The sequence below is a fragment of the Pinus tabuliformis genome, chromosome Q, assembly GCF_031772625.1.
Source record: "Pinus tabuliformis cultivar Carrire ecotype Pingquan chromosome Q, CPIR1, whole genome shotgun sequence".
Classification (NCBI taxonomy): Eukaryota; Viridiplantae; Streptophyta; class Pinopsida; order Pinales; family Pinaceae; genus Pinus; species Pinus tabuliformis.
In genome coordinates this window covers 478,784,327-478,811,193 of record NC_142296.1, presented here as the reverse complement: position 1 = coordinate 478,811,193, position 26,867 = coordinate 478,784,327, and the positions used below count along the sequence as shown (strand labels likewise).

Below are 26,867 nucleotides of genomic sequence, written 5' to 3'. Positions count from 1 at the left end.
CTCCAAGTGACCCTCAAGCCTCCTCTTATACTTTTCTCGTTGACAATTCAACAGCTGAGATTAAGTCTCTAATCAACGACTAAGATTAACTCTGGTTTGATCCATGACTTTTGGACCCTTCTAACACAGTTATATATTAATTCACATTAATATTTTATTTTCCCTAAGTTTAGACTTAGGGACTCTATTAAAAATATTAATTATTTTAATATCTCCCAAACTGTTTAGAATCTGCCCAAACCATTTCTGGGTATTGGATATCTCATGTGCTTTAGCCTCTCCACCAATTTTTGTGGCTAGAGCACATCCGATGTTACCCCAAATCAACACTCCCTCTTAGCGAGGATTGTGCTCTAGTAATACTCTTCACTGAGCATCACCCTGATCATTCGGCATCAGTCTTGGTGTTGATGCTAGGCCTGCTGCCCAACATCCTCTGTACTGCTGCATCATGTACTGCTACCCATGGCCCTGCAACTGCCACTACTACATCCGTACGACATCCCCTCTCATAATGCTGCATCGTGCTGCCCATAGCACTGCCACTACTAACTGTTGCACTGCAACTCAGTTACTGGGAAGTAAGTAACTGATCTCCCAACACTGACATCTCTGTCAGGCTAGATACACCCTCGATGCTGAAACTCCCTCTGTCGCTGACAAGTTCCCCTTCTCTGACCTCTGCACAGCTACACCAACTCCATGCATCTCGCACTGCTGCCTCACGCTGTCCTGAGAATCCTGCACTGTAGCTCCCTCTATCGCTCCATCTGCATCCGTCTCTATTGACATCCGCCAGTACTGCTACTCCTCTTCAGGGCTCCCGTAGCAAGGTATAATCCAAGAGGCTGGGTACCTCAAGGATCCTACCCCTGATTGCTTGTAGTCCATCTGAGTATAACTCGATGTCTCCCCACTTCCTCTAAAGTGGAGCATGAGCACTCATGGCACAGTCGTCATTTGTCTCCACTTCTTTCTCTGCCCTCGCTGGCACTGCCTTGGTCTCAAAAGCCTCTCCCTTGCTCTTCTTCCTTGGACACTGGTTCGTATAGTGACCCGGTTCCCCGCAGTGGAAGCACTTGACCTTGGAGAGGTCCTTCTTCCGTTTCTCTTGCTTTCCCACAGATGCTAGAGCAGCATCCTCCTCTTCCTCTTTCTTGATTCTGACCCCCTTACCACTGCTCCCTACCTTGGTTAGCCATCTGCTCTCTTCTTGACAAAGAGCCGCCCACAATTCCTCCCAATCTGGAAGGTTCGCCCTGCCCAGTAAGCTTTGGACAAATACCTCCCAGTCCTCTGAGACTGTGTTCAATGCGGTCCTCACCAACATCTCTTCATCCGGCGTGGCCCCTATGGAAGTCAGCTGGTCCCAGATCTCTGTCAATTGCCCGAGGAAGATATCTATCTGCTCTCCCCTCTGCATCTGGTATAACCGCCATTGATTTTCTAGAAGCATCTTCCTCTACACGGAAGTATGCTGATACAACTTCTTCAGGGCATCCCACATCTCATTTGCCGTACCCTTCTTGGCAATATGTGGTACCACATGATCCTTGACCCCGTCAAGAATGATGCACTTAGCCTTGGCCATTGCCTCTTCGTACTTCTCATTTTCAGCCGGGTCAACTAGGATCGCTATCGTTTTCAAGGCAAAGTGCTTGATGCAATACTTGTCTAGAATGGACAAGATCTTGGCCTTCCAGACTACGAAGTTGGAAGCTTCGTCTAGTCTATCCTGATCTCTCAGCCCATTCACTGCCATTTTGCTGCTCCTCTTTCGACTCTTTCGAGTCTCTCTACTTCCCTCCTGGAAGTCCTCTGATCGACTCCTGCTGAGTCTCTCAACTTCTCGTCTGGAAGTTCTCGGTTTGACTCCCTCTGAGCCTCGATTTCCCTTCTGGAAACCCCTCTGCCAATGTCGAGATGCCCCACTCCGATCGTTTGTGCAACTGCACCACTGATTTGGATTTCTTGGCTAGAAATCCTCAACATCAACTCCCTCTTCCTTGGTCTTGCCCTGTTAGCTACTGTTCTAACCACAGTACCCCACCAGCTTTGCTCCGCAACTCACACACAACGTCCTATGCCTCAGTAATTTGAAGGTTTGAGCCTCTAGGCTTTGCGCAATCCCGGCATCAGCAAAATCTGCACTTCCTGGCCACAACGTCGATCCTTCTTGACTGAGAAAGATGACCGGGCACTACATAGGTCAGGTCTGCTACACTCTGCCTCAGCGGCATAGTTTTAAAAAACGGCCGTTTTGAAATGGAAACGGCCGAGTTGGTTTGTTCCATTGCCCTCCGAAGTGACTCGGTACAAAAAACGGCTCGGTTGGCTGAGTCATGGCTGACTCGGCCAACTCGGCCGTTTCCTGTACTGACTCGGCCGAGTCACAAATAGCGGCCCGTAACCCACTAAAACAACGATTTAACATTATTTTAATGAAATTTTAAGGGGTTTGCTGATTGGTTTGGACTTCAAGGTGTTTTATGAATTAGCTAAATGTTATTTGGGGTCCATTTCCCCCTCCCAAACCCTATTTAACACACTCAAATGCTCTCTACTATTGATATGCTATTCAAATTTTATGGTAATGCTAAATTCTTAAAGTAAAAGTGACATTCTCCTTAATCTTCATTTTCATCCTTTTACTTAAATTTTTAACATTACCATGAAATGACTCAGGATGTTTGAGAGTGGTTTCGGCCTCATTGGATTCCATATGGAGAAAGTAGAATTTTAGATTTCATTCAAAATCCAGCAGACTTATCAGTTTTTCAGGATTTCAGGATTGGAGGATTGCAATGTTTCCATTGAATTTTGTCATGTATTAGGGTATGGAACTCGTATTTAATCAAGAGCACTAATCCCTCTATGTACCTTGATGTTAGTGACATTGGTTGTTGAACTCCTCTGGGATTCGCTCCCAAACCAGGTGCTTCTGAAAATGTTGCTCCCGCTCCCGTTTTCGCTCCTGCTCCCAAGTAACACAAAGAAGAGAAACCATTTGGATCAAAAACGGTTAAATGATCTAGTTTATGTCCAATACAACCTCCAACTCAGACGAAACCATTTGCTGAACAAAAGACCTGATTCAGATCCCATTGTGTTGGAAGACATTGATCCAACATCAAATTGGGTAGTGGAGAGTCGTCCAGCAGAGTTTGATCTTGATGAGGATCTTGATTTAGATTTAGATATCAAGACATCAGTTGAACTTGAACATGCTGTTCAGTTGAATGCAGATCCCAATCCACCAGCCTCCATCTCACAGCCAGCAAGGACTCCAGTTGTAGGTGCTTCCTCTGCTCAGCCACAACAGAAGCGCAACCGCATATCTACTCTATCTCAGCTTGCATCTGCTGCAGTTGCACAGCCTGCTAGTGGTACCACTTCTACAGCTGCAGTTGGAGATGATGATGATGAGGAGGAGCCATGGGCCCCCCTGTCCGACTCTGATGATGATCCAGAGATTGATCGACATGATCTTGGCTCCTCTGGCAGTAGCTACTAGCCAGTAGCTGTAGTACTAGTACTGGAGTCTGGTCACAGTTTACTTTTGTTGTAGAGGCCATTTCTAGCCTCCTTGGTTATGTGTTTTTTGTTTTGAGTCTTTGATCATGTATGACAGTTGACTATGTATTGCCATTGGGTACCATTTTGATATAATGGATTGGTTCATGAGCCTACTTTGATCATATGTTGTCTTCCATCTATATTATAATGCTGTGTGTTTGGAAACATGAATGAAAATCTTTAAAATTATGTTTAAAATCTTTAAAATTATGTTTTTTTATAAAAAAATAAATATTTAATGTATTTTTTACAACGACCGAGTCATTGAAATCGAGCCGGCTGAGTCATTACCTTTTTGGAGTCGGAGTCGGAGTCGATCCTCGGCCGAGTCAGAGTCGGAGTCGGAGTTTTAAAACTACGCTCAGCGGTGATCCTCCTCCTGGCTTGAACTGATGACACAGGCTCTCTGCATCACCCCTTCCTTGCTGCTTTCTGCTAGGAACAACTTCTGTCACTCGGGACCACTGTTTTTGCTGCTGCTGCTTTGCTCGGCTGATGCCTTCAGTTATCCTGTGATCTGCAACCATGCTTTGATACCATGTTGGAATTTCTAAGTTTAACCCGTTAGAAATTCTTCCTGTACTATCTGATTTATTTCTTCCTACTTGTTCAATTACTTAACAAGTTATTTTCCATGTAAATACTGAAGATAAATACAAGTACAGTATCAACACATACAGATCATCAACTGAAAGTAAACAAGCACACAAGTGACACCGTTGTTTTTGGACTAATGTCCCCGAAAAATCCAATGCGGGAAAGCCAGTGCAGCTATTCAGAGGGTTTTATTATTTTGCAGTTTTCAGAATACAACTTGGGTGCCAGAAATGGCTCACCCAACAGAGAATGCCCTCGGTAGTAGTACCTCCTAGTCGGAGACAGATATTTCGGCTAAATCACCGGATGAACGATCCCACAACAACAATGCAGCTTCTGCTGCTCTGTGTCACTCTAATAGGGATTGCGTCACCCTATCCGGCTCTCCAGCTCCCAGTTTGTCCCATGAAATTCTCCTAGCGCTGCCTCTAGGCTCTGCGTTAGCCTCTCTGGCCCAACGTCAACCCAACATCAGCCTCTTTGGCCCAGCGTCAGCCTCCCTGGGCTCTGTGTCAGCGTGGAGCCTCTGCGTCTCACACGCTAGCCCTCTCTGGCTCTGTGCAGCACCTGGCTGCCTCTGCGTGGCCTCTAGCTGCCTCTGCGTCAACCTCTCTCGGATTCTGCGTTGATCCTACTGGTACTAACTCTGCCTCTCTGCTATGTATTCATTGCCCCTCAGCTGCAACTGTGATCACTCACTCAATTTCCTCAGCAAACCCTGCCCCAGAAAATCGAGTTCTTGATCTCTCTTGGTGTGTTCTCCAAGTGACCCTCAAGCCTCCTCTTATACTTTCAACGACCGAGATTAAGTCCCTAATCAACTGCTAAGATTAACTCTGGCTTGATCCATGACTTTTGGACCCTTCTAACACAGTTTTATATTAATTCAGATTAATATTTTATTTTCCCAAAGTTTAGACTTAGGGACTCCATTAAAAATATTATTTATTTTAATATCTCCCAAACTGTTTAGAATCTGCACAAACCATTTCTGGGTATTGGATATCTCATGTGCTTTAGCCTCCCCACCAATTTTCGTGGCTAGAGAACATCCGATGCTGCTCCAAATCAACATGAAGTACTAGCTTCCATAGGGATGCTCCCTCTGAAACTAGACTCCCTTTGAGTGTCGATCTCCCTTTGGGAATTCTCTCTTCTCCCTCCTAGCAACTCACACTGTACTACTAGATTGGAAACTGGACTGCGTAGTTCTGCGCTAGGAATCTCCTGGCTGGAACTGCACTTGGATACTACAACTAGGTAATTCGCACTGCCCGTGTCACTTAGGAAATCACTTCTTCGATACTATGGAACCTCTGCTCGGCCTCTGGAACTGAAAATGATTTTTCCTCCAACTAAATCTAGTTGCACTTTTGGAGCAACTGCGTAGTCCTCTGCGTTGCCTCGCTGGGAATAACTCAGCCTCCTTGCTACTGCCTCTTCGGATCTGGAAAACTTCCTCCGGATCACTGTCTCTGCTTCGTTCTCTGGCTCTACAACAACTGTTCTTACTCTTTGGAAATCAAGCTGTGAAGGAAATCGAACTGCACAAGTGTATTCTCCATTACCACAACGATCCCTTCTTATATCTTTCTATTGGGACTCCAACGACTAAGATTAAATCTTAATCGTGTTGGAAAATGTAACTAGTTTCGGTCTTCATTAATGTATTTTTGTCATCATGTTATGTACTTGTCAAAAGAATAAAGAAAATAATTATTATTATTATTGTGACTTATTAAAGCATGGGTTTCATGCTTGGGTCATCATGTTTTAGGTGAAAGTCCCCATTGATGACTTTTAGGATTTATTCTGAGTTAATAGAGTCATTGTACGTTTAAAGAGACCTGTCTTGGGTTTTTGAATCACGTAAAAAGGTTTAGTATTGAGTCAAAAATGAAATATGTTGTCTCCCCACCAAGTCAGCCTCAAGGAGGGCTATTCGACCTCACCTAAAGGCTATAAAAGAAGCAGTGCGAATTCATTTGGAGGAGAACATCTCAAGCAAGTTCGATAAAAAAAGTGTGAGGTAAAGGAAGAGGGCTAAAGAAGAGCAAGTTTGGTCAAGGTGAAAGAAGAAAGGAAAATCGAAATTTTGGTGCATCTCTCTCCCTCCCTCGTGCCCTAGATTGGAAGATCGAAGTTCTCTTGTTGATGTCACTGCCAATTGCTGCTGCTAGAACAAGTATAGGTCGAAGTTGTTGTTGTTGGGTGCTGCTTCCTTAGGAAGTTGTATTGGGCCAAGATGGAAGTTCCTAAGTAAAGATTGAAGTTTTTCAGCCAAGATCGAAGTGTCCAAAGTAAGGTCGAAGTTACTGGGTCCAAGAAAGTGCTGCATAGTGCTGCTATTGTTGCTGCTGCTGCTGCTGCTAGGTCAAATAGGATCATCTGCAAAGGAAGAAGAAGGTTGACTTGGTGTGGAGGAAAGTTTGTGTCAAGGTCTAGAGTCTTGGATTATCTCAGGAAAACTATCGAAGGAAGAATTATTTACTCGGTTTTCCCCTAGAGAGTGGTTTTGCCCTGGCTGTGTGCGTATATCTGGTTTCCACTGATTTATGTGCTATTGCTTTGGTAATTGCTTGATGAACTAAAAGGAAAGAAGATATAAATGAAATCTAATAAGAAATCAAGAACATCACAAGTAATTATCAAGTATAAGAAAATCTTTCTGCCTTTCTAATTTTCTAACATGGTATCAAGCTTTGGTGAAGAAAGAAGAAAAAGGCAATTTCAAGTACTTGATCAAGGACTCATTCAAAAGGATTATTCAAGGGAGGAAGACTACTATCTTTAAGGACAATGTCTAACTCATTCAAGGGAGAGAACAAACTTGAAGGAGCCTCAATCTTCAAGGACAATGTCTAACTCAATCAAGGGAGAGAACAAACTTGAAGGAGCCTCAAACTTCAAGGACAAGACAATGTCTAACTCAATCAAGGGAGAGAACAAACTTGAAGGAGCCTCAAACTACAGGTCTTGGAAGAAGAAGATTGACCTCATTCTTGAAAAGAACAAAGTACTAGACTTGGTCCGAGGAAAAGTAAAGAAGCCTACAAAAAACTCCAGCGATGCTGATAAAGTGAAGTTCAAAGACTTAGAATTAGTGGCCATGACTCTAATGGTAGAAGGAATAAAGGACAACCATGTCCCATACATAGCCAACATTGACCATGCTCAAGAAATGTATGAGGCCTTGTCAAAGTTATTCACTATTAAGAACATTGGTCAAGTAGCAAGCTTGAAGAATGAACTAAGATCCACAAAGATGACTAAAGAAGACATGATGGCCTCCTCCTTTGTGATAATAGCAAGAATTAGAGATGATCTTTTGGCCATTGATGAAGTTGTTCCAGACAAAGAACTTGTGATCAATGCTCTATGAGGGTTGCCACTTTCTTGGGGTGCATTGGCTGCAGGACTTAACAGTTGGAATGTAGCTCCCACTTTTGAAGAACTATGGACTACTTGCAGCCAAGAAGAATTAAGGATCTCATTAGTTGCCAACCCTAAAGAAGTTTCAAATGCCTACATTGCTCATCACAAAGGAAACTTCAAGAAATTGAAAGGACTGGGAAGGAAGGTAGACATGTCCAAGGTAGAATGTTACCAGTGTCATAAGAATGGTGGTCACTACAAGAGTGACTGTCCCACAATCCAAGGAATAAGAAGAGAGAAAGAGATCAAGCTAATATTGCTGAAGAAGAAGACCTAAAGAAAGCCAAACCCAAAGAATCTGACATAAGGGACTTACACTACTAAGTCCTTTGCTTTTAGTCTTAGATATTCTATTTTGTATTTTTGATGTTTAGTATTTATAGGTTTTAACATGTTTTTGGAAAAGACATTTTTATTGTTTTTATAAGTTTATAGGTATCCCTCAAGCTTTGGAGGGAGCCCTCAACATCTCCCAAAGATAAGTATCTCATTTCTTTTCAGTTTTTGGTTTCATGTACTTATTTAAGTTTTGGTTATATTAAATACTAATCACCATTCTACCTCTATTGTCTTGATTAGGAAAACATCTGCTAAATCCTCAAGGAGTATAGAAGAGGGCCTCCCAAGACAAGGTTTGTCAAGGAACAAAGGTATGCCTTAAACTACAAAACATTGATCTCTTCATAATAAAGGTTTATTCATTTGATAATCTATTACTAACATCGTTATGTCTAGCTGTATTGAATCATAATGATTCTTGTTTTGGGTGATTCATCATTTGATAAATCTACCCTCATATTCTTGATTGATTATATAGAACCCTAGAAAGGTTCTCTGGAAAACCCTAACTTAAGGGTATGATAATGTGTGAAACCCTAGTCTGCTTAGGGTTTCTGGAAATGCTATTTGAAGTTTTTCTTATGGTGATGTCATGCTTGGGGTTTTGGTATGATCATGAAAACATAACTTGTTAGGGTTGGATGACGCTGTCTAAGATCCCAAACCTTTGAAGTTTTGGTATAATAGGGTTTGCTTTGCTATGTTATGGAACCCTAAATATTTAGGGTTTGGTTAGTCCTATAAGCAAAACCCTTGTTATGTCTTTAGAGTAAGATCCTAGGAATGAAACCCTAGGTGTATATGTGGTCAAAACCCTAGGTTGGTCTAGGTCAATATATGTCTAATGTATTAATGTTATCTGACATATGTTATGCTTATGCATGATAATGAATTCTTAAATAGGTGTGTTGACCTAATTATTAATGGTCATAAGTCTTAGGGCTTAATATAAGCCCTTGTCTGAGTTTAATATTCTAGGATGATGTTGTTTGGAAAATCTAGGGTTTTGCAGCTAAACCTTAGTGTATTTAAATTTTCTAGTATGTGTATTTGGAATCTATGAATCTATATAGTGATTGTTGAGATTGTGTAAATGTGAAATCTAAGGTGTACATCAAACCCTAGTAGAAGCTAGTTATGTTGTTGATTTAGCTATGATTGGTTTTGATTGTTGAAGCTATTGTATGAAATCTAGGATATGTATGAAATCCTAGTGAGAAGTCTAACATATGAGTTCCAATGGTTGTTAGACACATTACTTGAATTGTTTCTAGGGTTTGCTATATGAAAGAACTTGTCATATTGTTGAAAGAATATTGAAACCCTAGATGAGTTTAATATTTTGATTTGTTGATGTGATTTAGGGATTGTAAGAATATTTGGGCAAGAAGTTGAAGTATAGTCTCTTGCTAATTATGTTTAGCCTAATGCTTCCATTTTTTGATATGGCTAACTTCATGCTTCTATAGTTTTGGTTGGACTTGCTATCTAAGTTATGCAAGTACATCATCTTCAATATTGTGAAGATGATCACAAGTAAAGTTGATGTGATAAGCATGATATATGAATGACTCTGATAAGAAAGATGGAAGCCATGAAAGATTCTCCAATAAGAAGAAGCTGATCTCCCTGGGTTAAGAGGGAGCCTGGATAGAAGAGATCTCCCTGAGATTAAGAGGGAGCCTGGATAGAAGAAATCTCCCTGGTTGAGAGGAAGGGCATAACATAGTTTGATTGGAGAATGCATTTTGAAGGATATGTTGCTACATGTGAAGTAGGAAAGGAAAGTGTATGATTGAGGAATCTTCTATTAAAGATTCGATTGATAATTCTACTATGTTGAGAAGCAACATTAGTTGTCTGAAAGACCCCGAAGGTTTGTGTTTGTTTATGAACATGTGAAAGTATATTATTGATTGGGGTTGTGTTTGTATAGGTAAATCTCTCGAATGTTTTGATAGCATGTTGGTTACCAATCAGTTTGATCTGGAGAGGTTTGTTATCCTTGATCTACTAGGTCAGGGAGTGTTGATGCTTTGTGAGTGAAGCATTGCATGGGAGGACATCTGACCGACACTTTGTGTTGATGTCTAGGTCCCGAAGTTGGGAGGGTGGTGTTGGTCATAGAGCTCTGACCTCAGATACACACCTGGATCCCTGGGTTGATGGTTAGTAAGTAAGCCTGATGGTACTTAGAGAGGTTGAAAGCTTGAGTCCATCTTAGTCCCACTTAGATAGATTGCCCTGGTCAGGAATCTAGTCCATGGCATTACGGTGCCTAAACTGTTAAGAGACCAATGGATAGATTGCCCTGGTCAAGAATCTAGTTCATGGCATTGCGGTGCCTAAAAATTCTTCATGGTTCATATAGTTGAGATCTTCCTTGTACTTGTATATGATGAATACCTCCCTAATTAAGAGGGAGTGTTGGAAAATGTAATTAGGTTCGGTCTTCATTAATGCATTTGAGTCATCATGTAATGTACTTGTCAAAAGAATAAAGAAAATAATAATAATAATAATTATTATGACTTATTTAAGCATGGGTTTCATGCTTAGGTCATCATGTTTTAGGTCAAAGTCCACATTGAGGACTTCTAGGATTTATTCTGAGTTAATAGAGTCATTTTACTTTTAAAGAGACCCTTCTTGGGCTTTTGAATCATGTAAAAAGGTTTAGTATTGAGTCAAAAATGAAATATGTTGCCTCCACACCAAGTCGGCCTTAAGATGATCAAGTCAGCCTCAAGGAGGGCTATTCAACCTCACCTAAAGGCTATAAAAGAAGCAGTTCGAATTCATTTGGAGGAGAACATCTCAAGCAAGTTCGATATCTCTATGGACGCTGCAAAAAGTGCGAGGTAAAGGAAGAGAGCTAAAGAAGTGTGAGTTTGGTCAAAGTGAAAGAAGAAAGGAAAATTGAAATTTTGGTGCATCTCTCTCTCTCTCCCTTGTGCCCTAGATTGTAAGATCAAAGTTCTCTTGTTGATGCTGCTACCAGTTGCTGCTGCTAGAACAAGTATAGGTCGAAGTTGTTGTTGTTGGGTGTTGCTTCCTCAAGAGGTTGTATTGGGCCAAGATCGAAGTTCCTAAGTAAAGATCGAAGTCTTTTAGCCAAGATCGAAGTCTCTAAAGTAAGGTCGAAGTTATTGGGTCCAAGAAAGTGCTGCATAATGCTGCTACTGCTGCTGTTGCCAGGTCAAATAGGATCATTTGCAAAGGAAGAAGAAGTTTGACTTGGTGTGGAGGAAAGCTTGTGTCAAGGTCTAGAGTCTTGGATTATCTCAAGAAAACTATTGAAGGAAGAATTACTGACTAGGTTTTCCCCTAGAGAGGCGTTTTTCCCTCGCTGTGTGCCTATATTTGGCGTCCACTGATTTATGTGCTATTGCTTTGGTAATTGCTTGATGAACTAAAAGGAAAGAAGATATAAAGGAAATTTAATGAGAAATCAATAACATCACAAGTAATTATCAAGTATAAGAAAATGTTTCTGCCTTTCTGATTTTCTAACAAATCGATGGCTAAGATCATTTCTGGATTGATACGTGTGAGTTTCTAGAGAATTCTCACATTGACTTAACTAATTATGATTAATTAACCAATTTTCCTAAGTTTAGACTTGGGAAACCTTAAAAAATAGGCTAATAATCTAATTAAGTCATCTCTAGGTGGAATTTCTAGAAATGATTTCTGGGTTTCAAAGACATCTTGCATTCTAGTCTCTCCACCAAATTTTGTAGCTAGAACACATCCGATGCTACAAAAACTAACACTCCCTCTTAGCGAGCACTGTGTTCTCTCTAGTGCTGCACATCTTGCCACAACACCCTGTCTCTGTATCACCTCCTGCTACACTGCTGATGTCTAGTTGCTATTGCCCACCAACTACTGCGAAACTTTGATGCTGCATTTGTGCTGCCGCTGACATTGCCATACTGCTACCAACACTACATCTGCACTGCAACTACCTCTCATATGTTACACTACATCTGCACTGCAACTACCTCTCATATGTTGCTGCTGCAACTGCAACTACTGCAACTGAGAAGCATCCAAAATACTGAATGATCTATGTTCAGTATGATGCCTCTGTTTCCTGAGTCTCTGACTGCTACTAGTTTGCAATTGTCACTTTGGTACTAACTGCATCAACTCCCACTTATCCATCCTGCTACCGAATATTGTGGGCCCCCCCGTAGCCAGGTAATGATCCATGAGGTGAACTCTTCAAGGACCTTGCCCATCTTTGTAACTCTTTGGGGCTACAACACCAAATCACCCCACCTCACTGTTGGAGGTATATCTGCGAACATAGTGAAATATGATTTGCTCATGCTGCTGCTACTACTGCTCTACTGATGCTTCCGCACTGTCGCTGCAACTACTGCAATAATGAGTCTGATTTCCCTAGATCCTGAAGTACTAGCTTCGATAGGGACACTCCCTCTGAAACTAGACTCCCTTTGAGTTTCGATCTCCCTTTGTGAAATCTCTTTTCTCCCTCGTAGCAACTCACATTGTCCTCGTACTTTGGAAACTCGACTGCGTAGTTATGTGTTGGGATTCTCCTGGCTGGAATTGCACCTCTATACTACAACTGGGTAATTCGCACTGCTTGTGTCACTGAGGAAATTACTTCTCTGACACTATGGAACCTTTGCTCAACGTCTGGAACTGAAAACCATTTTTCCTCCAACTAAATCGAGTTGCTCTTTTGAAGCAATTGTGCAGTCCTCTGTGCTACCTCACTGGGAATAACTCGGCCTCCTTGCTGCTGCCTCTCTGGATCTGGAAAACTTCCTTCGGATCACTATTTCTACTTCGATCGCTGGCTCTCCAACAACTGTTGTTGCTCTCTGGAAATCGGTTTGCCAAGGAAATCGAACTGCACAAGTGTATTCTACATGACCACATTGATCCTTTCTTATATCTTCCTGTTGGGACTCCAACGACCAAGATTAAATCTTAATCGATGGCTCAAATCATTTCTGGATCGATCTGTGTGAGTTTCTAGAGAATTCTCACCTTGACTTAATTAATTCTGATTAATTAACCAATTTTCCTAAGTTTAGACTTAGGAAACATTAAAAAATAGGTTAATAATCTAATTAAGTCATCTCTAGGTGGAATTTCCAGAAACGATTTATGGGTTTTGGAGATCTCATGCATTCTAGTCTCTCCACCAAATTTCGTGGCTAGAACACATCTGATGCTACAAAAACTAACACTCCCTCTTAGCGAGGACTATGTTCTATCTAGTGCTGAACATCCTGCCACAACACCCTGTCTCTGTATCACCTCCTGTCACACTGCTGATGTCTGGCTGCTACTGCCCACCAACTACTGCGCAACTCTAAAGCTGCATCTGTGCTACTGCTAACATTGCCATACTGCTACCAACATTACATCTGCATTGCAACTACCTCTCCTCTGTTGTTGCTGCAACTACAACTACTGCAACTGAGAAGCATCCAAAATACTGAATCATCTGTGTTCAATATGATGCCTCTATCTCCTGAGTCTTTGATTGCTATTAGTGTGCAACTGTCACTCTGGTGTTGACTGCATCAATTTCCACTCATCCATTCTGCTACTGAATACTGCGGGCACCCCTGTAGTTAGGTAATGATCCATGAGGTGAACCCTTCAGGGACCCTGCCCATCTCTGTAGTTCTTTGGGGCTACAACACCAAATCAACCCACCTCACTCCTGGAGGTATATCTGCGAACATAATGAAATATGATCCTACTCATACGGCTGTTGCTACTGCTCTATTGATGCTTCTGCACTGCAGCGACAACTACTGGAATAGTGACTCTAATCTCCCTAGATCCTGAAGTACTAGCTTCCTTAGGGATGCTCCCTCTAAAACTAGACTCCCTTTGAGTGTCGATCTCCCTTTGGGAAATCTCTCCTTCCTCCTAGCAACTCACATTGTCCTGCTACACTGGAAACTGGACTGCGTAGTTTTGCACTGGGAATCTCCTGGCGGGAATTGCACCTGCATACTACAATTGGATAATTCGAACTACTTGTGGCATTGAGGAAATCACTTCTCCGACACTATGGAACCTCTGCTCAGCCTCTGGAACTGAAAACGATTTTTCCTCCAGCTAAATTGATTTACTCTTCTGAAGCAACTGCACAGTCCTCTGCGCTGCCTCACTCGGAATAACTCGGCTTCCTTGTTGCTGCCTCTTTGGATTTGGAAAACTATCTCTGGATCACTGTCTCTGCCCCTCACTGTCTCTGCTTCGATCTCTGGCTCTCCAGCAACTGTTGCTGCTCTCTGGAAATCGAACTGCACAAATGTATTCTCCATCACCACGTCTATCCCTTCTTATATCTTTCTGTTGGGACTCCAACGACCAAGATTAAATCTTAATGGATGGCTCAGATCATTTCTAGATCGATTCGTGTGAGTTTCTAGAGAATTCTCACCTTGACTTAATTAATTCTGATTAATTAAACTAGTTTTCCTAAGTTTAAACTTAGGAAACATTAAAAAATAGGCTAATAATCTAATTAATTCATCTCTAGGTTGAATTTTCATAAACGATTTCTGGGTTTTGGAGATCTCACATATTCTAGCCTCTCCACCAAATTTCATGGCTAGAACACATCCGATGCTACATAAACTAACATATTGACTATTGTTTCTCCTAGCCGTTGGGTTTTAATGCCTGTTTAGGCTTGCAGATGAATTTTCTTGGGCTCTGATCCTTTTGAAGACTAGTTGCAGGGTCTAGAGGCCCTAACTAGCCTCATTCAGCTAAACACAGCCTTTTTTGAGCCTCATTTATCAGCTGCAGGCTTACAAGGCATTGTCTCTCTGCTCACTGAAAATTTAGGTCTCTCATTTGTTATTGGCAGGGTTCTTAGGGTTTATATTTTTGCATCTGTTTTCAATAGCCTAACCTGTGTTGTTTGCAGGCCTAAATTTTCTACTTGAGGTGGTCTATATCACTGGTTTTTGGCTAAAAACTAGCCACAGGGATACCTAAGGTCAGAGCATTCCTTGTTTGTTTCCAAGACTAACGTTTTCTATCTTGCAGAGGTAGCATTTACTTTGGAGGAGGCTTACTTACATGATTTCGGTTTTAAAGACTATTCATTTGCCATTGTTTACCTCCTAAAATTGCTCAAAAGGAAATCCACATACCTTATTGGCATATTTTTTTTTCTCTGTAAAAACTAATTCTATTAAAAGGAAAGAAAAATATAGTTACAATGAGGCTGTAGCCTCAGCCGAGAACACCTGAGTTTCTTCTGGTTATCAAAACTGTCCCATGTTTGGGAAAACCAGTTACACTTTGCAAAAACCATGCAGAAGATCGGGAATACAACAGCAAAACCAGAATGAGAACTTGAGACAACACCATTTGAAGCATTTGAGACAACATCATTTGACAGAATTGCTACACATGTCAGCAACAGAACCACAAACGCCAGAACCACAAAACTACAAACAGTACCACAAAAACCACTAACAACAGAACCTAACCAGTCAGCAACAAAATTCTTAGATGGCACGTGGGAGTCCATGTGGCATCACATAGGGAAGTCCTGGTCCGGTGACTCCTCGATGACGGGGCAAGCGTTCCCATACCATATCTCGCCTTCCTTCACCATGCCGCCCTCTGCCCCGCCACCTGGAGGTTCCGTCGCCTGAAGGGTGCCGCTCGAGCTGCCAGCAATGGCCATCGAAATTGTGGCGCCATGAGAGCTGCCACCTGGTTGCCGAGTGTCGCCTGCAGTATCACCTTCCTCATGCTGTCCGCCACGCCTTGCTGCTCTGCCTTCATCCGCCGAGAGCTGCTCTGAGCCATGACTACCAACAATTCTGCGGCTGTCCTGAGGTTGCTCTGCCGGGTTACGCTCCGGAGCCCTGTGCTGTTCTTCTTCTTCAGAGAAGATGATGGTTATATTAGCAGTGATAATGGGCCGATTCAGGTTGCTCTAGAATCTGAAGTGAGTCGACTGGAAGGCATTGTGCGGATAGACTCTGTGGGGCGGGCTAGGAGGGGGAGAATTAGCCTGAGATGAAGGCAGAGAGGCAGGTGGTGGTGGCTGCTCCACGCTTTGCGCTACCTGAGAGCGAGTGCGGCCCCCTCGGCTACCTCCATGGCGGCTCCTCATGCGGTGACGAACCATGGTAATGCAACGGAGGAGAAGCGCAAGAGAATTGGGTGCTTGGATGGGAAGCAGAGAGTGCTCAGAGGGTTCCTGAATACGGTTCAGAGGGCAGAGCTGGGAATGGGAATAATGAAACCCATTTCCAAAGTCAAGACAACAAAGAAGCGAACATCGATTGCCTGTAACAGTTCTGCTGCAGGGGTTTCTTGCTTGGAGCGGGCATCTGCTGAAGGATGGAGGACAGACAATGGGGCTGATGGGCATATGCGCCATGTTTAAACTAACCACCTCCTTATCTCGGCCGAGGCGTTCATTTAAGATGTCCTGCAGGCGGACCTGCTCTCGCCTTAGGTGAGTCTGTAGGTGCCATAACTGGGCATGGAGATTAGCGCTGGCCTGCAGCTGGCAGGGCCGAGCGCCGTCGTTCCCCTGAAATGCCATTAATAACCTTGAATTTCACCCGCATCCGGGTTACCTTATTGGCATATTATCTTTATAAGAGCTAACATTTTGTTGCAGATCTAACAAAATTGTTTGCAGGCTTATCATCTTCGTTGGCAAGGGTTTATTATTGGTTTTGTCTTGGGAGCTTGCCATTACATATCTATTGAAGGCCCTCTCTAGGCCTAGCTGCAAAGCCTTGTTTGGCCTAGCCGCTATCATTTCTTGGTCTATTCTATATTTTTGCCATATCTATGCCTAACATTTGTGATTGCAGGATTAGCTTTGCATCTTTGGAGGAGGGCTGTAGAACTTTGGTGCCCTGTTTCTCCTCCACTGTGACCTATGGCAGACTGCCTAAATTATCAGATCTGAAGCATTACCATACAAAGCCTAATCACATTAAAGATTGATTATAATAACCCTAAAACAATCAAGTTTAATCACAGACTAATCACAAGGGGTTCAGTAAGTATCCTAGCCTTGTTCTTGCATATTTGTGGACTGACCTTGACTGTCAGTGGGGTACAGTGACTGATATCCTTTGACAATGGTATATTTTGAAGTCTGGTGCATTTCTTCGCTCCAGCATTTGCTTGGTGATTGATTGCTTTTTGTTCTAGAATGCCATCTTAGCTAAGTTACCGGAAACGCCTGAAGAAATTGCCGGAAACGCGGATCCCTGTTTCCGGATACGATACTTGTCCGAAACGCCATAAAAACGTTTTTGTGCCGTTTCAAAAAATCAAAAACTTCGGATTCGGAATTGGATACGTTTCCAAGGGTTTTTAATTTTTTTGGATCCGTTTCCAGATTTAAATTGTGATCAGAATCCACCCTTAAAATGTTAAAACGCATGAAAATTTGTTCAAAAATTTATACAAACAGAAAAAGATAGATGTTCAAAAATACAAACAGAAGGGTTTGATTAATGTCTTCATAAAGAGATTTATTTGAGCGATAATTTTCAGTTTGGTTAAGGTTTTGTTAATTGTCATTGATTTTGCTCTTGATTTCGTAAATCCCTCCAATATAACAAATCTTCTCTAGCCAATCTTTTGCCTGCATATGGTCAAGAGACCACGCTGATATTGAGAAGATTGAAATGTTCAAATAGGTCTTGACAGAATATCCCAATGATCCCATGGGCCTTTTAATTGTCATGCAAGGAAGATAGATACCATATGCCATGCATGACACGTTCTTTGAAGGAGTTGGACCCGAAAGCACAAAGGTTGTAGCATTTCTGATTACATTACTAATGATGATGATAATATGTTGAATGTTATAATAAACGCTAATGATGGTGACAATGTTTATTCTGAATTGATGATGATGATTTGTTTATGTTGAATTCATGATGATGATTATGTATTTTTAGATATAGAATCTAGATTCTAAAAGATGAATGGTAATATGAAATATATATATATATATATATATATATATATATGCCATTTCCTTGCCGTATCGTATCCAGATTTTTTGAAAATTTGTCGTATCCGTTTCAAACCCCGTATCTGTATCCGTTCCCGTATCCATTTCAGTGCAACTTAGCATCTTAGCAATACTAACCTCTTAGTTCAGAATTTCATTTGCATAGTCATTTAAATCTGACTGTAAGTTGCTTCTCACATAATCAGTGTTAGCAATCTCCTTTAATCTTGAGTTGTTGTGCTTAAATAGTCTTTAAAATTCATTGATATATAAATGCTATTTTGTAAAGTGAGAACACTCTAAGCAGATAACAGAATTAAGTGTACGTGATATTGTTATGTTTCATTGATCAATCATCGGAAGTACTATTGTAATCTGGTGTGTCGCAACTCGCAAGTGATACTTATAAATTGAAAAATCATTTAACAGTGCTTATGTTGGGACATTTGGCTATAAGTATGTTCAGCTGAAGCAATCTAACATAATTTCGTAATTCACATTCTCCAAAAGATTGCTACTTGGTTTAAACTTTAAATATTATTGGTTAATCTAAGAAGCTGTTCATTTTTGTTTCTTAGCAACCTCATCTGCCATTGTTGAGGACAAATACTTTGAGCTCTTGATTTCTACTTGCTCCTATACTCTGAAAGGACAAACATCAAAGTGAAGTGATAATCCAGTTGGATCTATAATTCATTTCCCCTAATAGCGAGGCTAAATTTTAAAGAGACATTTGTGTTATCTCTTGATTCATCATTATTGCGATCTTCTCTTATCTCAACTCTCCAAGTAAGTGAAAGATATTCTTGAAAACACTGTTGACATTTTGAAATTGTGTTCTAACATTCTCCAACTGTCATTGTTTCATTCTTGGCGTTTCATCAACAGTTGTCATAAGTTAATAATCTTGTGCTCAAACATCTATTTCATTACCTTGGCAGTTTGTTTTGGAGCATATTAATATCATTGTCTCATTTGAAGCAATTGCATTTGCATTCTAGGGTTAACTTTGCATTTCTAAAATTTACCTCCAAGCATAAGCTTGGTTGATAGAGAGTTAGGAACCCCTTCTCCACCCAATTTGCAACACTTGACCCTTGCACAAAGGTTAAAACAAGTTCTCTTGCGGGCAATCCCTTGTAGGAATGGAGGCACTTGGGTTGTTAGAATTCCAGGTCAGGTATCGTTAATAAGGCCTTAGCCTCCTTCCCCTGGACTTCTTTCTACAACCTTGTGTGAGACTTCCTTCAAAACAATTGAAGAGAAGGATCTCACCTAGATCAGGCATTTAACTAAAAATTATCAAGATTTTGAATCTCATCTTGCATTTGATCATTGTAATAGGAATTGTGGTCTTACTTTATAATTGCAAGCTTATTGTATTTTGAATGCCATAATTACTTGGAATTATAAGTTTCTTTCTTGCAATTGTTCTTAATTCGCTTTACTGCTCGTATTTCTGGTTATCTTGGTCTGTGGTACTTACTCATCCTCTCTGCAGCACTGCTTATCTAGTACGAGAAGCTTTTATATTGTGCAAGTGATATAATCTATATTGAGCATTGTTCATTAGGCACTGGTCTTTATTTTCTAATCTTGATATTGCCTCATTGATCTCAACTGCTTCTTCTTGTTAAGATACATTGTGCTCATTTAATAATCACACTTGCTAATTCATTATAATTCAAGTTGCCTAGAGAGATAGTGACCTTGCCCTTAGTACCCTAGGACTTCTTGTTCCAACAAGTTTCCCCTTCCATCCATCTTTAGGGACTAGCCCCTTGACTTAGTTAGGAGAGAGTCTAAACGGAGTGAGTAGGATCAGAGTGACAGCCCCTACCCTAAGTGTTACACCTTAGGTGTACACTGTACACTTCAGGCGACAACAATAGTCAAAAGTGATTTGCATGATTCTGAGACAACATTTGCTGAACAGTATGACACCTGTCTGTCAGCTACTCTGCCATGTTCATTTTACTTGATTGTTTTGTAAGTTATACTTTAGACTTAGGTTGGAAACGCCTTGTGCACAATTTTTTGTTGCTAGTTTGAACATGCGTCATTTCTCCTTTTAGAATATTTGTTGAAATTACCATGTTTGTAACATATTTTCTATCATCTATAGGCTTTAGGTCTACTCTGGCTTTTTAGTGTCAATATCAGCGATGAAGAATTGAGGTGTTTTTAGTCATTTCCATGTCTTCAAGTCACTTGACCATTCTTGGGCAGTTGCATTAACACTCTTTGTCTCTTTTAACTTTTGGCTACAAGATAAGTTGCTTCTTTTTTATATGTATAGTGACTATATATATTCTTTGCAGCAGGATTCCTCAGTTTGACTATGCAAAACATATATCCCAGTATGATTTATCTTTATATAAGTTCTCTTGGTGTTATTAGATCGATTTTTCCATAATTTCTCTCTTGGAAGAGTAATGTTTTTACTATACATTGGGTAAATCTGTCTTTAGATCTTGTAAAGCTGCTTATATCTTTGGATTTCGTATTCTTCTCCCTTTTAAAACTTAATGTATCTGATATTTTGGCAAGCTTTTTCAAGTAGCCTTCTACCCAAATTTTGGCTCGAAGACTCCTCAGAATGTATTTTGAAGATACATAAAGCCAAATATGAAGTAATTCAAGTACATTTTTATATGTTTTACATGGATATTGCTTTACAACTGAGAGTCCTTTACGCTAATGTTAGCAGGCAGCACGGGAAGATGCATGGGCCAAGGTTTCTTCACTTGAATTGGAAATTGCTTCTGCTGTTCGAGATCTAGCACTTGAGAGGCAACGGTTGCAAGGTGCACGAGAACGCATTGTTCTTCGGTGAGTAGAGAAGTTTTGAAATCTTCTTTCTGTAGTATAGCAGTCTGAAAGACTACAATAAAGATGTTTTTTCTTAACTCCATGATCTTGCAGAACGCATATGTTATTAATCTTATCTACTCCAGATAACTTTTTCTTTCCTTAATAGGGGAAATTTCATTCCGTATTTCTTTTCGTCTTGTATTCTTTTGATTTCTTTCATATTTCTTCTACATTGTTCCACAACATTTCATCTGTATTTTACAGTGAAACTCAGTTACGAGCTTTTCATTCTACAGCTGAGGAGATCGCTGTGTTGCAGCGAAAGCAGCAGGAACAATTGAATGGAATGTTAAGAACCCTGGAAGATGGTGAAAATCGTGAAGTCACAAATACAAACAATGATTTTGAGTTGAGGACAGAAAATCTCTGTAGGGAAGTAACTAGAGCAAGAGAAGAAATCATGGCAGTTAACACTGAAACTGATAGAGTCCAGGGGGAAGGGGTCGCTTCTGATCAAGCAGAGACACCAAAGAAATTGGGGGCAACTAATTGTGCCAGTGATTCTGGTGGTGGTGAAAATTGCGATATGAATAAATTCAAAACTGGAGATGCAGTTGATGACTGGGAAAATGGTGACACACAGGAAGAGGACTGTGAAAACACACTTCAAATGATACATGATACTGAAGCCATAGGCACAATGCTAAATCATGATGATGAGCTTATTGGCACTGAACGAGTGCTTGCAACTGAAGCAGATGCAACTCAGTTGCTTGAAAGCACAAGTGGATGTAGAAGGATTGAGTTTTGTACATATCCTATGGGGAATGAGCCTGCCAAATCAAACAAGAATCTAAGAGAAACGGTTCAGGAGGATGATGAAGTAGGAGATGGTGAAGGGGATTTGGGAGGAGAAACAATGCAACTTGAAGATGAAGAACAAGCTCCAATGGAATGGGCGAGGACAGACTTAGCTGGTGAAAATCAAGGGGAAACATTAAACACCAGGACTGGTGCTGAACCAAAAAGATTACCTGATACATATAACAGTGGCCAGCATTTGGTGAGAACATCCCATCCTATTGGAAACTCGTTAAATGGGGAGAGGCAGAGTCAATCTCCTGTCAGTCAGCAGCATAGAGATGAGATAGATGCTAGAAACAAGGGAGATAAGCATTCAATAGCAACAATTGATCTATTAGCATCAGAGGTTGCTGGTAGTTGGGCAGTCAGTACAGTTGGTTCAGTTCATGGCGACAATGAATCTCTTCGGAGTGATGACAGACAGCTAGGGACAGGAAGGATCAGTGATGAAGGAATTAATCAAGATTTTGATGCTAGTCAGATTGCAGCAGCAGGTGAGAATATTAGGTCCAGGCAAGATCTACTATTAAGTAGCTTGAAGTGTCAAGACACAGTGCCTGAAGATGCAGTGGCAGGAAGTCAAAATTCTCCACCTTCCAAGTTAGCTTCTCGGCAAAGCTATGACCACCAAGCTTTGAATGAGATGCTTGATATTGTTGCCCCTGATTTCAGGCAGCTTCATGGACTTAGAAGAAATAACGATAATGCCCCTGACACTGAAGAAGATACTGAAGGGGAAGAAGATGATAAAAATCATGATGATGATGACACTGAGGAGGGTTCAGAAGAACCAGAATCTGAATAGGAAACTGTCTTCCTATTAACTCTGGATGTGTCTGAACACATGCCAAATGCTTCTGCTGTCATGGCAGTGCAATTGTTCTTTGGTAAGCCATGCCATTATTTGGTGTTTTTATGACTTCCATACCTAATGGTTTGAAAGTTTGACTACTCTAGTTTGGTTGAAGCAATGATCCATGGATGATAATGCCCATTAGATGTATAAGCGTGCTAAGCTTTTTCTTGGAAGGTGCTTAGAAATCTTTTGGCTCTCTGAACATTGTGATCTCTTGTATAACTGTAGATGAGTTCCTATTTATTGACTGTTATTCTACATAAGCAGAGTACACTTTGGCACTTTGGTGCATAAGCACCTTCACTCTGCCTCTGTAATATTAATTATAAAATTCTAGCAGACAAGATCTGTGAGGAAGTACTCCAAATTTCTAGGAAAACATCATATATTCATGATGGTATACCATTGCTTAGTAAACTGATGCAAACAAATAACAGTTTTTTTTTTTTTTTTTTTTTTTTTTTTTTTTTTTCTGGGCAAACGAATATATGCATTTACTGGGAACCAATTACAACTAACAACCAAAGATATTACTTGAATCTGAAATCTTCCACCTTTGCTTGCTAAGCAACTATTTATCTGTTGATATTTCTTCATCCTTTTTCATTCTCACTCATCTTGTTCTTCATTTCTGTGCATGATCCTTCTTTCCTGCTCACTGTCATCTTAATTGCTCCATCTTAGTCATAAGCTCCTCTTCTCATTGCAAGATATCTGATGCTCTGTTCCAATGAAATACTTATAGCAATGACCCTCTATAGCCAGAACACCCAGATTGGGGAGTAAGACATTGTTATGAATAAAAAATATATAAAATAAAACAAATAATGTAAATAACAATAATAATGATTAATGATTAATTAACTAATAATTAGTAGTGCTCTGTTCCAATGAAATACTTATAGCAATGACCCTCCATAGCCAGAACACCCAGTTTGGGGAGTAAGACATTGTTATGAATAAAAAATATATAAAATAATACAAAGAATGTAAATAACAATAATAATGATTAATGATTAATTAACTAATAATTAGTAGTGAAGACACATGTCTCTAAGGACATGATTGTTTGTGAAGAGGTACTTGCCTAGGGTATATAAGCAAGCCCCGACTCTCATTTGTGTCATTATCTCATTTGTATTCAAATATTCTTATATAATATATTATTGTCTTATCATGGATGTTTATATATGGATGTTTTTCTTGGATTCCTCTCTCCAAGAAGTGTAGGATTGATATAAAGATTATCCGATTTTGACATGTACAAATGAAGTTATGAGTTTATTTTGATTATGGTCAAATTGTCAAGGTCAACCAGCAAACTTATGTAGGCTCAGAAGCCCAACAGTCACGTCTATTCATCCTCAACGTTGCATATAAATAGAAGGTGAGTTGGCCTAATTTGGACACACTCATCTTCACACTTCTCTCTCTCCCTCTCTCTCTCCTCATTGATTGGGTACGGATTTCTAGGCCTCTCTCTATCCACACGTCCGAAATTTCAGGAGGCCAAAATTTCATGAGACCGAAATTCTAGACAATTTGACCTAGTGTTGACCAATGTTGATTGCAGCTAGGGCTGATCGCAGGTGGGTTGTTTGACCAAACTTTGATTGGGCTGAATTTGACTGTTTTGAGGATTGTTTTATCTTGTTGTTTGGAGGTTGAAGTTGAATGAAGTTGACCGATTTGTTGATGGTCAAATCTTCCCTGTTGACCAGCGTTAACTTTTTTAGTTAGGGCCCTTTTGCTGCTGTTATAAATTATCATATTTGTAAATTGTGCAATCTCTCTCTGCTAAACTATTGAAGACTAAAAGAAGATTTGATCAAGGGTTTCCCCACATTGGGGTTTGTCCCTAGCTGGTGCCACATCTTATGTCCTCTTGTCTTGGCTTGTCTTCTACTATTTATGTTTATGTTCTATCTGCATTTTACTATCATGTTGATGTGATTGCTAATCTAAATATTGATACTGGACTAATAAAGAAATTGAAGTAAAATTTCTCTAAAGCATAGAACATACCATTGTGGCTTAAAATTAACATGGTATTAGAGTTGAGTTGAAGACAAAGCCCAAGCAAGAGTGAAAGAGCAATCACCAAAGACAGTTGGACAAGGACAAAAGGTTTAATGGGTTCCTCATCCTAGTTTCCGACTAAAGACAAACTCCATGATAAATCTGACTATCATGGATGGAAGATGTCTCTTGATTCGACTTTGGAAGAAAAAGAAGTGATGGACTATGTGCGGGGTAAAATCCCCGAGCCTCCTTCAAATGCACCAGCTGCTGCAAAAACCAAGTACAATAAGGCTGAAGTCGAAGCGAAGAAGATTATTAGGGTTCCATTGACAAGCATCTGGTGGCCTACATCTCCAAATTGAAGACCTCCAAGGAGATCTACGACAGGTTGGTCAACATGTTCAAGGTTAGTAATGCTAATCAAATTCTATTTCTCAAGAATAAGTTGAAGGATATTAAGAAGGGCAAGGACGAGGATATTCAATCCTATTTCTTGAGGATTACTGAGATCAAGAATGATCTACTCTTGATTGGAGAAGTCATTCCTGATAGGGAACTTACTCTCACCACCCTTGGAGGACTCCCACCTGAGTGGTATGTATTTAGAACCACTGTCCTCAAGAATGATCGAATTCCAGGATTCGAAGAATTGATGTCGAAATGCATTCAAGAAAAAACAAGAATGGTGGAGCAAGAAATGCCTTCTAATAGAAGCAACCCCAATGCATTCTCCGCTCATGGCAAAAGGAGAAATAATGCATGGTCTAAAGGTCATTTCCATGGAAAGCCTGGATCTAAGGGAGGAAGGAAGAGCAGGTGCTTTGTTTGCAATAAGTTTGGCCACTATACAAGGGAGTGTCCAAATAGAAGGGACACATCGCATGATGATGATCACAATCATTCCAGGGGCAACTTCAACAACAACGATCAAAGGAATGGCAGGTCCAATCGCAAAGGAAAAAGGAATGCGGGACATCAAGGAAATGGTTGACCCTCCAAGAAATCAAGGAACTCCAAGTATGAAGAATCAACTATTGTTAACAATAAGCAAAAAGAGTACTATCTTATATCGGCCCTCTCCAATGCCTCTCCTCTGGACACTTTGGGAAATTGGCTGATTGATAGTGGTGCCTCAAGGCACACCACTGGATACAAGGAGGCCCTCTCTAATCTGATAGAAAAGGAGACAGACTTGGAGATCATCCTTGGAGACGATGCAACCTATCCCGTGAAGGGAGTAGGGAATGTTACCCTTCAATTGAATCAAGGTAACACTATTCATTTGCAAGAAGTACTATATGTACTCGATCTCAAGAAGAGCCTGGTGTCCATTTCAACAATGGAAGATAAAAGGATTCAAGGTGGCTTTTATCGATGGAAAGGTACGTGTTTGGAAAAGAAATATCAAGGATGCTTTTACTCTTGGGTTCAGGGTTGATATTTTGTATCAAGTTGGAGGAAGTCCATTAGGAGCCATGTCTTGCGACACATCTCTACAATCTGAACTATGGCACTGGAGGTTCGCCCATCTTCATTATAAGGCCCTACCCGATGTGAGACAGATGGTGACAGGTATGCCCGAATTCAAAGTAGAGCATGAAGGTGTATGTCCGGGATGTGCTGAAGAAAAACTTACAAGGGGACTATTCCTCTCAAGTAATAGCAAGACCACAAATATATTGCAATTGATCCACTCCGACATATCTGGTATGATTCCCATAAATTCTTTGGGAGGATACTTATATTATCTCACCTTTACGGATGATTATTCTCGCAAAACCTAGATCTACATCTTGAAGAAGAAGGATGAAGTGTTCACCTGGTTCTAACACTTCAAAGCCTTGATCGAAAAGCAATCCGAGAAGAAAATCAAGATATTGAGGACCGATAATGGGACTGAGTACAAATCCAATGAATTCCAAGATTATTGCAGAGAAGTTGGCATTAAGAGGGAGACTACAACGCCATACACTCTTGAGCGGAATGGTGTGGCTAAAAGGAAGAATCGTTCTATTGTAGAAGCAGTTCGTGCCATGCTTCATGATCAAGGCCTTTTGAAGTTCCTATTGGCTGACGCTGCAAATACCGCTGTGTATGTTCAAAACTGATGCCCTCATCAAGCATTGGACTCCAAGACCCCTGAAGAAATGTTCACTGGTAAGAAACCCAATGTCTCTCATTTTAGAATTTTTGGAAGTCCCGTATATTTTCATGTGCCGAAAGAGAAAAGAAGCAAATTGGGTGCATCTGGGAATAAAGAAATCTTTGTGGGCTATAGTGAAAATTCTAAGGGATATAGAATTTATGTGGCTGGTCAAAAGGAAGTTGAGATAAGTCATGATGTCA

General features: G+C 40.6%; 1 protein-coding gene across 3 annotated transcripts in view; it reads left to right on the top strand.

Annotated features, from left to right (window-relative positions):
- LOC149220266 (SMAD/FHA domain-containing protein) overlaps window positions 1-22,950 on the top strand; it is a 291,504-nt gene extending 268,554 nt beyond the window's left edge. For 2 of the 3 annotated variants that reach the window (XM_089384735.1, XM_089384732.1), the window contains 2 exons: window positions 20,673-20,797; window positions 21,044-22,950. In XM_089384735.1, the coding sequence (XP_089240861.1) occupies window positions 20,673-20,797; window positions 21,044-22,448 (1,530 nt within the window). In that variant the 3' untranslated portion in view covers window positions 22,449-22,950. The remainder of the gene's footprint in view (window positions 1-20,672; window positions 20,798-21,043) is intronic. The other variant, XM_089384733.1, reaches the window with a different exon arrangement.
- Window positions 22,951-26,867: the final 3,917 nt, after the last annotated feature.